General features: G+C 50.6%; 1 protein-coding gene across 1 annotated transcript in view; it reads left to right on the top strand.

The window, feature by feature from the left end:
• SIDT1 (SID1 transmembrane family member 1) overlaps positions 1-10,540 on the top strand; it is a 41,469-nt gene that overhangs the window by 1,217 nt on the left and 29,712 nt on the right. The window contains exon 2 of the mRNA XM_027449686.3: positions 2,257-3,413. Within this exon, the coding sequence (XP_027305487.3) occupies positions 3,216-3,413 (198 nt within the window). The 5' untranslated portion in view covers positions 2,257-3,215. The remainder of the gene's footprint in view (positions 1-2,256; positions 3,414-10,540) is intronic.

The raw sequence follows: 10,540 nt of genomic DNA, 5'->3' as shown, positions 1-10,540 counted from the left end.
GAAAATGGGGAGCAGGTTACTGGGCTTCTATCAGTTGTCTTAAAGCCTGTCTACCCTTCAGTGCTTGTGCTTCACACTACATTTACAGCAGCATCTGAAAATGATCCATTATCTCTGCAGAAGCCAGCTGAACATCTACAGCATCTATTTACTCACAGTGGAGCTTATGTAACGTAGAGACTGCATACCCAAACGGCAGACATTTAAAACCCTCATTTTCCAAAATAAGTTTCAAAACAATGCAGTTGGTTACGTTTATACTCTTGTTCTTTTATATTCCATATTAGTATGATTCAGGGAATTCCTTTGTAATTGAGATTTTTCTCCTGTCCTGGATATTTTTGCAGCACTGGTTACCAGGAGAAATATCACTCCCTTAGAGTGTTTTTTCCAGCAGCAATGTGACTTTCTACATTTGTTCTATGGCAAAAAAAAAAAAAAAAAGGCACTCTTGTGAGCCTCCTTACCCCAAGACGCTCACAACCCCAGGCTTTGCTCATCCTGGGAACAAGGATGTCCGTGTCAGGAGATGTGTGCACCAACACATGCAGAGGAAAGGGCCCTGAGAACATCCCCCCTCCTGCAGGTCTGGCACCCCAGGCTCGGCGCCAGCGCAGAGATAGCACAGCCAAGGGCTGCCCCCTTCACTCCAGTGACCTTGGAGGGCACAGTGCAGAAAGGCCTCTGTGAGGGCTGACCTCCCTCATCCCACGAGAGTTGCTTTTAAGCTGGGGCTCTGGTGCTAAACCCTGCCTGTGCTACAGCTGCAGTTGTGTGACAGCCACGACCTGAGACCTGCTCGGGGTTTACCTGACAGTCTGGACTCTCTGTTGACCCCAGCTGCCATCTCCAGGCCTGCCCTGTCCATCTTGCTTGGGTACGGTGAGATGGGGCCCTGGGTGGTGAAGCCCCTGCCCTGCTGTCTACATTTTCACACTTGGTTCCCTGTGCCTTAGGGAGCAGCCAGCCTTTGCCATCCCCTGATGCCAGTGCTGTGGCACGCGTGAGAACACTTCCGCTGATCCAGACCCATGATCTCCCTTGATCAGCATCTTGTCTCTTACAGCGTCCCTGTTCTTTCTTCCAAAATACCTGCTGCCATTCAAGAACAAGATTTAGGTGGATGTGAAAAGGGAAAACAGGCTGCTCGTCTTTACCAACAGGGCTGAGTGAGGAATTATAAATCAGCCAACCTCCATTTGTTATCGGGAAAGATAATGAAACAAGCTGTTCAGCAGGCAGGGTGCAAGCAACTAAAAAACAATACAGTGATGAGAAACAGGCAGTGCTCATTTGTCCCGAACAAATCAAGTCAAAGTAAGCTAATTTATTTCCTTGCAGAGATAACTGGCTTAGGAAGTGCTGAAAGAAACAGATGAAACATTCAGACTTCAGCAGGACTTTTGACATTACATTGAACGCCGTCCTCATAAAGGCAAATAGGGGTCAGATTGGAATTAACATGAAAGGAGTGTGTGATTGAACAGCAATTCCCAAAATGTAGCTGTGGCTATTTTCTGGACAATAGGAAGGTATATTAAATTAAAGAGATCTGATCTGTCTGCTAAGATTGATTATTTTAATTAGTGACTTGGATGATGGAATTGACCTTTGGCTTCAAACTTCTGTAAATAACACAAGTTGGGCAGTTCTGCAAGCACTTTGGAGGCAAGGATTTGAACAAAAGTACAACGTTGATGAATCACAGAAAGAGCCTCAAAACAGTAAGAAAAAATTCAATAAAGACAAAAAAAAGTATTGCGTTTTGAACAGAAAACTTGAACTGTAAAATTCAAATTGAGGGGAAAATGTGTAGTTTTCTGTAGAATACCAAAATATACATCTAGACAGGGTGGCCACAGGGGGGTATGTGGGGCTGAAGGAGGCAGAGGGTGAGCAGGGAGCTGTGTGGTTTAGGAGCTTTGGCTTCTACAGAGTGCAGAGGGGAAGCCACAAATCTCCCAGTGCCACCACTGCTCAAAGTCCCCCACAAAAGGTCATCCCGTGTCCCAGCAAGAGGCAAGACAGAGCTGCAAGAGCTCAGAGGTGACATTGCTCAGGTCTTCTGGTCTGCGCTGCGTGAAACTCCAGGCTGGAAGGCACTCCTGGTGGTGGAGTCTCCCAGGAGACCTCATGTGGGGGGCTTGCCCTCAGTGCCGCTTCTTGGGGCTCTGACAGCAGACAGAGGGACTTGCATGTGGTCTGCTTCACTAACACAGGTCACTGACAATTGTTTTGTTTGTTTGCTCTTGGCAGAGATCGCACGAAGGCCCAGGGACCAAAATGGCAGCATAATGTAAGCTGAGTCGTTTTGCTGAGCCTTACAACTTTTCCTCCAAAGAAGAGCAACCCCCAGGAAATCTCTCAGCCTTGAAAACAAACCCCACAGCTTGGAAAGCCGCTTTGGCCAGAGATAACACGGAGAACAAAGGCTGGCTTTATAAAACCGTGGCTTCTACGAGTTTGCCTTCAGTCTGAAAAGCCTTTCAGGTCGCTTCGGTGATGCTCTACCTTCTCTGAGTTAAAAGTGCATCCCTGCGCCATGGGATCCGACACATTTCCCAGGCATGTTTCCAACAAAAGAGCATAGGAGGGGAGAGCAGAGACAGACCTCTGGCCCTTTGGCAGCCTGACAGTATCGCTGTCATCTTGCTGAAAAGCTTGAGAGCATCACACTGCCTTTTGTAGCAGCTTCACGGGCACCTCAAATAGCGTAAGAAGCGTGGACTGACACTGTGCTGCAGCCTTTCACGCCTCTGGACTGAGCTAAAAACTGGCGGCATTTATCCCCCAGTTCTCAGCAGCCCCAACCAGCTGCTTGGCATGGCCCCTGTGTGAGATGTGAAGCCCTGCGGATACCACAACCGTGAACCCGTCCCCACACACCCGACGACGCCTGCATACCCCTAACCCCAAATCCCACACCCCGAAGGGGACAAGCTCCCTGACAACCGCCGGCTCACAATTTGGGGCCGGCCACACGGCGGAGACCCTCCTCCCTCCTCTCTCCCCCTCCTTCCCCTTTCCCTCCCCTATCCCCTCCCCGCGGAGGGTCCTTCCCCAGGAAAGTTGCTCGGGGCGGGGGGGGGGGTGCCCGGTGCTCGCTGCTCGCCCGCCTCCCCCCACCCCCGTGCGGCCGAGGAAATCCCAACCCCGGCTCCCGGGCGCCCGCCCCGCCGGGGAGAAGCAGCCGGGCGGCCGGCAGCAGCGGGGCTATGGCCGGGGGGGAGCCCCCGACCCCCGGGGCCCTGCTCTGCGCCTTGCTCTGGGCGGCGGCGGCGGCTCCGACCCCATTGGGGGGCGGCCCCGGGGGCAGCCCCGCTCCGGGAGCCTTCGGCCGCCTCTACCGGGGCGCCGTGAACATCAGCGCCGAGCGGCTCTACGCCTTCGCCTACAGCAGGCAGCCCGGGCAGGTAGGAGCCTCCGAGGGGGGGGGGTGGCAAAGCGCCCTGATCCCCCCCCGAAAAGGGGAACGGGCACCGGGGGAGCTCCCGCTGCCGTGCGGGCTCTGCTCACCCCCCTCCCCCCCCCCCATCCCTGCCCGCAGCCCCCCGAGAGCACCTGCGGGGAGGCAGGTTGAAGGCTGGGGGATCGGGAACCGCGCTGGGCGAGCCTTTTCCAACCCTTTTCTAAATACATCCTGGAGCTTGGGAGCTGCTGTAGGATCGGGGCTGTCCCCCGGGAGCCCGGCAGGTGAGCTGCGGGGCGAGGGGACTGCGGGGCAGCGCTGCCAAAGGCACGGAGGAAGCACGGCGTTTCTGCAGGCTTAGCTACTGCGGCTTCCCCCCCCTCATCCCCCTCTTTTATTTTTATTATTTTTCTTTCTTAATGTCATGTTTAGACCAAGTAGCTAAGTGGTGCCTTGGAAACTCTGCCCCCGTTGTTTGGATCGGGCATTAATTACCGGGGAGAACGCCTCGGTTTCCCGAAAGATGGTGAACCATACAAATGAACCTACTCTCCTGTCCTCAGCGGCACAGAACGAGAGAAAATGGAAAGCATCTATCTTTCCACACTGCATTCCTATTTTTTTTATATGAAGGGAGTTGGTAAGAGCACGATTTTTCCAAAGGGGGAGGAGGGGAACTTTTTGATAAGGCTTCGATTTACCCTGCAAAATCCAGACCTTTAAAGACTTGTCTTTCTTCTGTTCTGTGTGTCACAGTGTAATAAAATGCACCTGGTATTTATGGGGCATGAATTTTGGTTCAGGGCTGATGGAAGTGAGCCAGCTCAGGTTTATTTAACTATTGGGTGTCACCACAGAGCACGAAAGGCCAAATTCGTTCTTTGGACGTGAGCCTTGCTGTAAAAGCTCAGGGTAACGTAAGTTGGGCTTCTTGTGGTGTTACGGGTACTGGGTACTGTAGCCAAGGCTGCTAGCAGAAAAAATAGTGTCTGGGGCTTGCTAGCAGAGACAACGTGCAATGACTGTCGTCACATTTAAGCGGAAACCTTAGGGTGCTAATCTCCACATCCCCATATGCTGGACTCTGAAGTCTCTGCAGTGATGTTGAGCTGGTTGAGAGCACATCTAGGAAAGGAAAGTTCAGGTTTGAGGCTCGATCATTTTTGAATGCAGAACTCTCCAAACATCAACACGCTTAAAGAGTGCCATACAGGTGGCTCCGGCTAGGAAAACTAATTTGAAAGGGAGAACCACTTAAACATGAACTGTGCTAGGAGTGTTTCTGGTGAGGGGTGCCCAGAAGAGATCCCGAGGAGCCCTACAGACACCAGTCCTGAGCTGATCCAAGCCATCAGAAGCCTGCTGGCTAACCAGGGTAACTGGCTTCATGTGTGGCTGTGGCCCTGAACTGATGAGGGCAATCCTGACTGGGTTTCCTCTAGCAAGCCTGGTCGGAGCTGGAGGTAGGGCTGTCCTGATGGTCCTGCATCTCCCTGCTGGTGGTGATTGCTCAGAGTTTGGAAGCTGGGTGGTGGGAACCTTGACTTTAATCAGGGACGATGCTCTTGTGGGCAAGCTGCTTGTCCAAGAGTGGTGAGGACGCTTAGGGGCATGCCGTTAACTTGGTAGTTGTTGGATCTTCTGAAGGAACATCAGTCCTGCAAAAACTCGGTGTGCTAATCCTTCCTTTTCACTGCAGTCATTGGACTCCAACTTTTAGGGAGTGGAGGCTCAGCCAGTGTTAGCCAACTGCCAGCCACGTGCAAGCTCTGCTCTTCCTGATCCCTTCATTCTCCTCCTGTCTCTGCTGATGGCAGGTCAGCCAGAAGCCTCTTATACCTCGAGGCAGATACCACATGGAACATTAACCTCAGTTACAGGGGATTTAATTGAATAAAAAGAGCATTTTTCCACTAGGAAGGGCTGCAGTGGGCGAGTTTAATTGCTTTCCCTCTGAAGCAAAGCCAGGTCTGGAGTGGCCTGGCTCTGAAGCAAGGGTTTGTTTTGCTGATGCTGTGGGTTCAGCTGTTCCCCTCTGCTGCTCTCTCTCGTGAGGGCAGGCCTTCAAGGCAGGGGACAACCTGGAGCCAAAGACAAGGCACAAGGGCTGGCCTGAGATCCATCGGCTCTTTGCAAGTGCTCTGTTTGCTCACGTGCTGTGGCTGCCAGGACACATCTGAAAATGCAGCTGGATAGAGCAGTGCTTGAATGAGGGATGAGGGAAAGGAGGAAAAAGGCCATAGCTCCTGTTTGGTGCTTCAGAGACCTATCTCTTTCTGAAAATTTGTGCTTCCTTGACCTCAAAGGATGATCGTCATCCACGTAGTCCTCCTTATTCTCAGGGATACAGCTATGCATGCCATAGGGAAGGGGAAAGCATTCCTTATCGGATTCTTTTGCCTTGTATACAACTACTTGTGAGCCAAGTGCAGCTCAGGGTGCTGGAGCAGAGTTGCTTTGAGCCAGGCAAGTCACTTCACATCTTTGCATCTCCTTTTCTGTGCGTATGAAATGAAAAGAAGTTTTTTTTTCGTGCTGACCTGGTCACCTGGATGAAACTTATGTATGTATACCTTGCTAGTCTGAGGGGGGAGTGAACCTCCTAGGTGCTGGGCAGAAATGCTTCACCTTGTGTCTGGAGCTGGGACAGCTTTCAGGCTTTCCTGTGCTTGGCAGCTAGGGCTTAGGCCTCAATTCCTGAGGTGGAGCTGTACAAGTAGGGCTGTGCTGAAGGAGGAGGAGCACAGCTACCTCTGCTGTGAGGAGCTTCTAGTGCTGGCCTCGCATGTGTCCTTCCTTGGTCCCTCCATGGTAGAAACTCCTTCCTTGGTTTTCCATGGTGGCAAGTCTTCATTTACTGTGGGGTCTTTTATTGCTCTTCTGGTTCTTTTTCTTCTCCTAGCTGCACTTTGAAAATTTCCTCTCTGCACAGCTGTTTGTTTAATGTTTAACCGTGAGTGTAAAAAAAAAATTAAAAATAATAAACCCAGCTGTTGTTCCTGCTGATATGCACTCTAACAGCGAACACAGACATGCTGTAGTAGTGAGCAATTAGTTGGGCAAGCAGCTTTATCTTATTTTATTTGTTTAAACTGGAGACATCCATGATGGGGGGAGGTGAGAGAAGGGGAATGAACGTGGCGCGCTCCTGAGTGTCTCAAATTCCAAATATTCAACATGTCCCTACTTGGGAGGGAGGGAAGGGGATGTCATGTTGGAGCTGCCTGTGCAGTGTGTCTGTCTGGGAAGCTGAACAAGAGCTGCTGAGCATTTCTGCTGGATGTGCCGTTGACTAGAGAAGGATTTATGCAACAAGTGAGGGAACCTGCTTAGTTCCACAACAGGCTTCCAAAAAGATGAGGGAGGCTGGGGCAAAGTAGAATCATAGAATCATAGAATATCCTGAGTTGGAAGGGACCCTTAAGGATCATCAAGTCCAACTCTTGACACCGCACAGGTCTACCCAAAAGTTCAGACCATGTGACTAAGTGCACAGTCCAATCTCTTCTTAAATTCAGACAGGCTCGGTGCAGTGACCACTTCCCTGGGGAGCCTGTTCCAGTGTGCAACCACCCTCTCTGTGAAGAACCCCCTCCTGATGTCAAGCCTAAACTTCCCCTGCCTCAGCTTAACCCTGTTCCCGCGGGTCCTGTCGCTGGTGTTAATGGAGAAAAGGTCTCCTGCCTCTCGACACCCCCTTACGAGGAAGTTGTAGACTGCGATGAGGTCTCCCCTCAGCCTCCTCTTCTCCAGGCTGAACAGGCCCAGTACTGAAATTCAACATGAGCTGATCTCTCCTCCATTGTAAGCTCTGGCAGTCACTAATGGTTAACTTGCTGGAAACGCAAATGGCACTCATCTTGTACTTGGGGGTTATTCCTCTACCAGGCTCAAAGTGAAGCCTGGGAGTATCTTGAGGAACGAGATTGTTAGAGACACTACAATTTCTTCCTAATCAGAGAATCAGCCGAGTGCATGTTTTGGAGGATTACCTGGGTGCTTAGAAAAACAAGGATCTCTCAGGAGAACAAGTTTCCAGCCTTCCTTTTCTAGGCAAAACTGCTGCAATCGAGATGCAGCACGTGGACATTCATGCATTTCGGTGACGATGAGCCCAAAAGCTGAGCAGTAGGCTGCACCTATTCTAGGGGAATGAGTGGGTGATATTTTCTTCCTCCTCCTCCCTTGCCAGGAGTACGAACAGAGTCCCGGTCTTGGTTCCCATATGGCCCAGGCTGACGGTAAGCCGGCATTGGCAGCAGATTAGGCTGTGGCTTCTCTGCTTAGCAATCGTGTCATGTGAGGATGCGCAGCCCCGGAGTGACTGCTTCTTACGTGGAGCCTGCTTGAGAGGTAAAAGCTCCCCCCAGTGAACGAGGGAGAGAGGCTGTGTGCTGCCTTGAGACCTGCTAACATCACAACCCTTCCTTCCCTCATGTCTGCAGCTGGGGAAGACGTTGGCCAGCCCAAGGGAAGAGGGGAAGCAATGCTAGTGAGAAGAAGTCTTTCGGCTTGATGCCTCAAATTGTGTAGCCCTCAGGTAGAGACCAGGTGCCTTTTCCAACTCAGAGTGTGATGCACTTGGGTTCCCCTGCCCCTGGGTGAAAGAGTCTTTCATAGCCTGCTGTTCCACGTGCATGTCGGTCCCACTCCAGCAAGCAGCAACCTTTTGTTGCAACTAATCTACCAGCCGCTCTTTCACCTCCAGCTCCTGGGCTGCTTTTAGGCTGCACGTGTAGGGCTCTGCGGGCTGGAATTGAGCTCCCTCAGAGTATCCCCGTGCTCTCCCGGGTGTCTTCTCTGTAATGTTGCTCTTGGCTCCAGCCCAGGTTTCAGCACATGCAGTAAGACTTTAGTTTCCTGTTTGGAGACGGTCAAACCTGAGCCGCAGGGAGACGAACAGGTTAGGCACTGTGTTTCCTCAGTGCTTGGTGGAAGCTCACCATGTTAGCCACAGAGACACAGGTAGAAAGCAAATAAGTTGGGAAGACTACGGGCTTTTAGGTAAGCAGGAGATGTCTTAAGGTCAGCAGAGCTCTGGCTATTGCAGGATATCCAAGGCCTGAACACTGTTGCATTTTGGCTGCTGGAGCTAGTCCGTTCACCACGGGGTGCTGGAAGAGCTCACCATTTCTGGAGCCTAATGCTAAATTAAATGTCTTCTGAGCCAGAAATGTAGGCACGGTGTCCAAGCCCATAAAATCAAAGGAAGTTACAACGTGTGGTGGCTGAAGCCTAGCAAGGTTCGACAGAGTTCCTTTGGAACACGTTTTGCAGGCGTAATGGGGCTTGGGGAAAGAAACTGAGCAACCCCCTGCTCCCTGGCAAAAATGGGGTAACTTAAGTGAAAGAAAGGTGGGCACCCAGCTTTGCTTTAAGCTGAGGATTGAATCATGCGCCCACCTGAGATCCCCTCTAATTTGCAGTATTTTTTGGCTTTCTGAGTTCTTTGTGCTTTGTGATTTATTTTTCTACTTAGAGGGGTGAAGGAGAATATCCATATGTGGGCTTTATGAAAAAAAAACCTACATATGGATAGCGCCCCCCCCCCCCCCCCAGCGTTTCGATTTCAAAAAGAAAGGTCTGAATAAGGGCAACTTCACCAAAACGCCTCTCCTGGGCTTGAGCCCTTTCCAAGAGCAGCGCAGCGATTTATAAGACAAACATTTACATTGTAAGCGGAGGCTGAAATGTCCTTAAATAACTTGCGCAGAAGTTGCTGGGTAGGAAGGTATGTCTTTTCCTACCCAGACCTCGCCTGCTATTTCAGGGGATATTCAGGGAATGAAAGTGCAGCCTGTAAAAGCTGTACTGCAAGGGTGTGCCATCTGCCCAGTTTGAGAATACAGTTTAGTGTGCTTGCATAAGCAAACGTTGTTTCCTGCTGCGTGTACTTATAGGAACACGGCGGACTTCAGAAACAGCCCTCCTTGCTCTGTCTGTGCTGGTGTTTTTCTTTGGACGTAGCAACAAGCTAGCTCTGGGGGGTTTGAAACAAACATACGATGGTTAAATGAGAAGAAAACATGTAGGAGATATAATTCAATCCACACCAGCATGACGGAGGTGAAGAACTTGGGATCCAAGACAGATCCAGATGTTTGTGTTGTGATGGGCATCCCGGAGTTACTGCTGTGAGTCTGGGGTGGGGGAGAATTTAGGAAGGTTACAAACCCCTTTGGTTTCAGGGGCTGTCCTAGCTCACAGTTCCAGCTGGTAGGGGTTAGGAAGATGCTGTTTGTTAGCAAACAGTTCATTCCTTAACAAGCTGTTCAAAAAGGGATTTACTGATTTATTTACTTATTTAATGCCACCCTGAAGTCTCAGGGTGGTCAGAAGCAGGTACCTATTTCACACAGCGTGGCAGCTCCTAGTTTTTCTTTCCGTCTGGCCTACAGTCTCCCTAGTGACATTGGTTTGAGGATATAATTATTTTTTTTAAAGGAAAACAAAATATTAGCACGATTTGTGTTTGTCTTTCTGCCATTTCTGCTGCACAGATACTGTTACAAGCGAGTGAACTCATGGGAACACCCATGGCAGGCCATAAGTCCACGCTGAGCGTATTTGCAAAGTGGCACTTTTAAATGAAAATATTCATCCTGGAACAATGCGACTCAGGCTGGGCTTGAAATACCCAGAGTCTGTTGCTTGGTTTATGCTGCTTTGGCTATTTAATACTGGCAGAGATGCTGTAAGAAAACTGTGGACCAAGGTTACTTGGCAGATTGCTTTCAACAGCAGCTAAGAGTTACTGGCGTTTGGGCACAGTGTCAGACGGAGAGGGAATGCTTGAGCTCCTCTTTTTTTTTTTTCCTTTTTTTTTTTTTTTTTCCCCATCAGACAGGAGTAATGCTCATATCTCATAAGAGGGCAGGAAAGAGGTTCTGTAAGTCCAGTCGCTTGCCCCTAATTAGTTTCCTTTAGGGTCTCTGCTTCCCCCTGTCGGGCTGGCCATGGGAAGAGCTGGGCACTAATGGGCACGTGCTGCTTCCCTGCCTCAACTACTCCTACCCGTGAGATGGTGAGAAGGGTTTTGACGTCCTCAAAACCCTCTGCTTGCAGCAGAAGCCGTTGCTCCAGCCTCCTGCCTGCCCATAAATTCACATCCATGCAGCCTTAAGCTGATGT

This window comes from Anas platyrhynchos, chromosome 1 (assembly GCF_047663525.1).
Source record: "Anas platyrhynchos isolate ZD024472 breed Pekin duck chromosome 1, IASCAAS_PekinDuck_T2T, whole genome shotgun sequence".
NCBI classification, from domain to species: domain Eukaryota; kingdom Metazoa; phylum Chordata; class Aves; order Anseriformes; family Anatidae; genus Anas; species Anas platyrhynchos.
The sequence above is the reverse complement of the archived record's forward strand: the minus strand, read 5'-3'. Positions and strand labels throughout refer to the sequence as shown.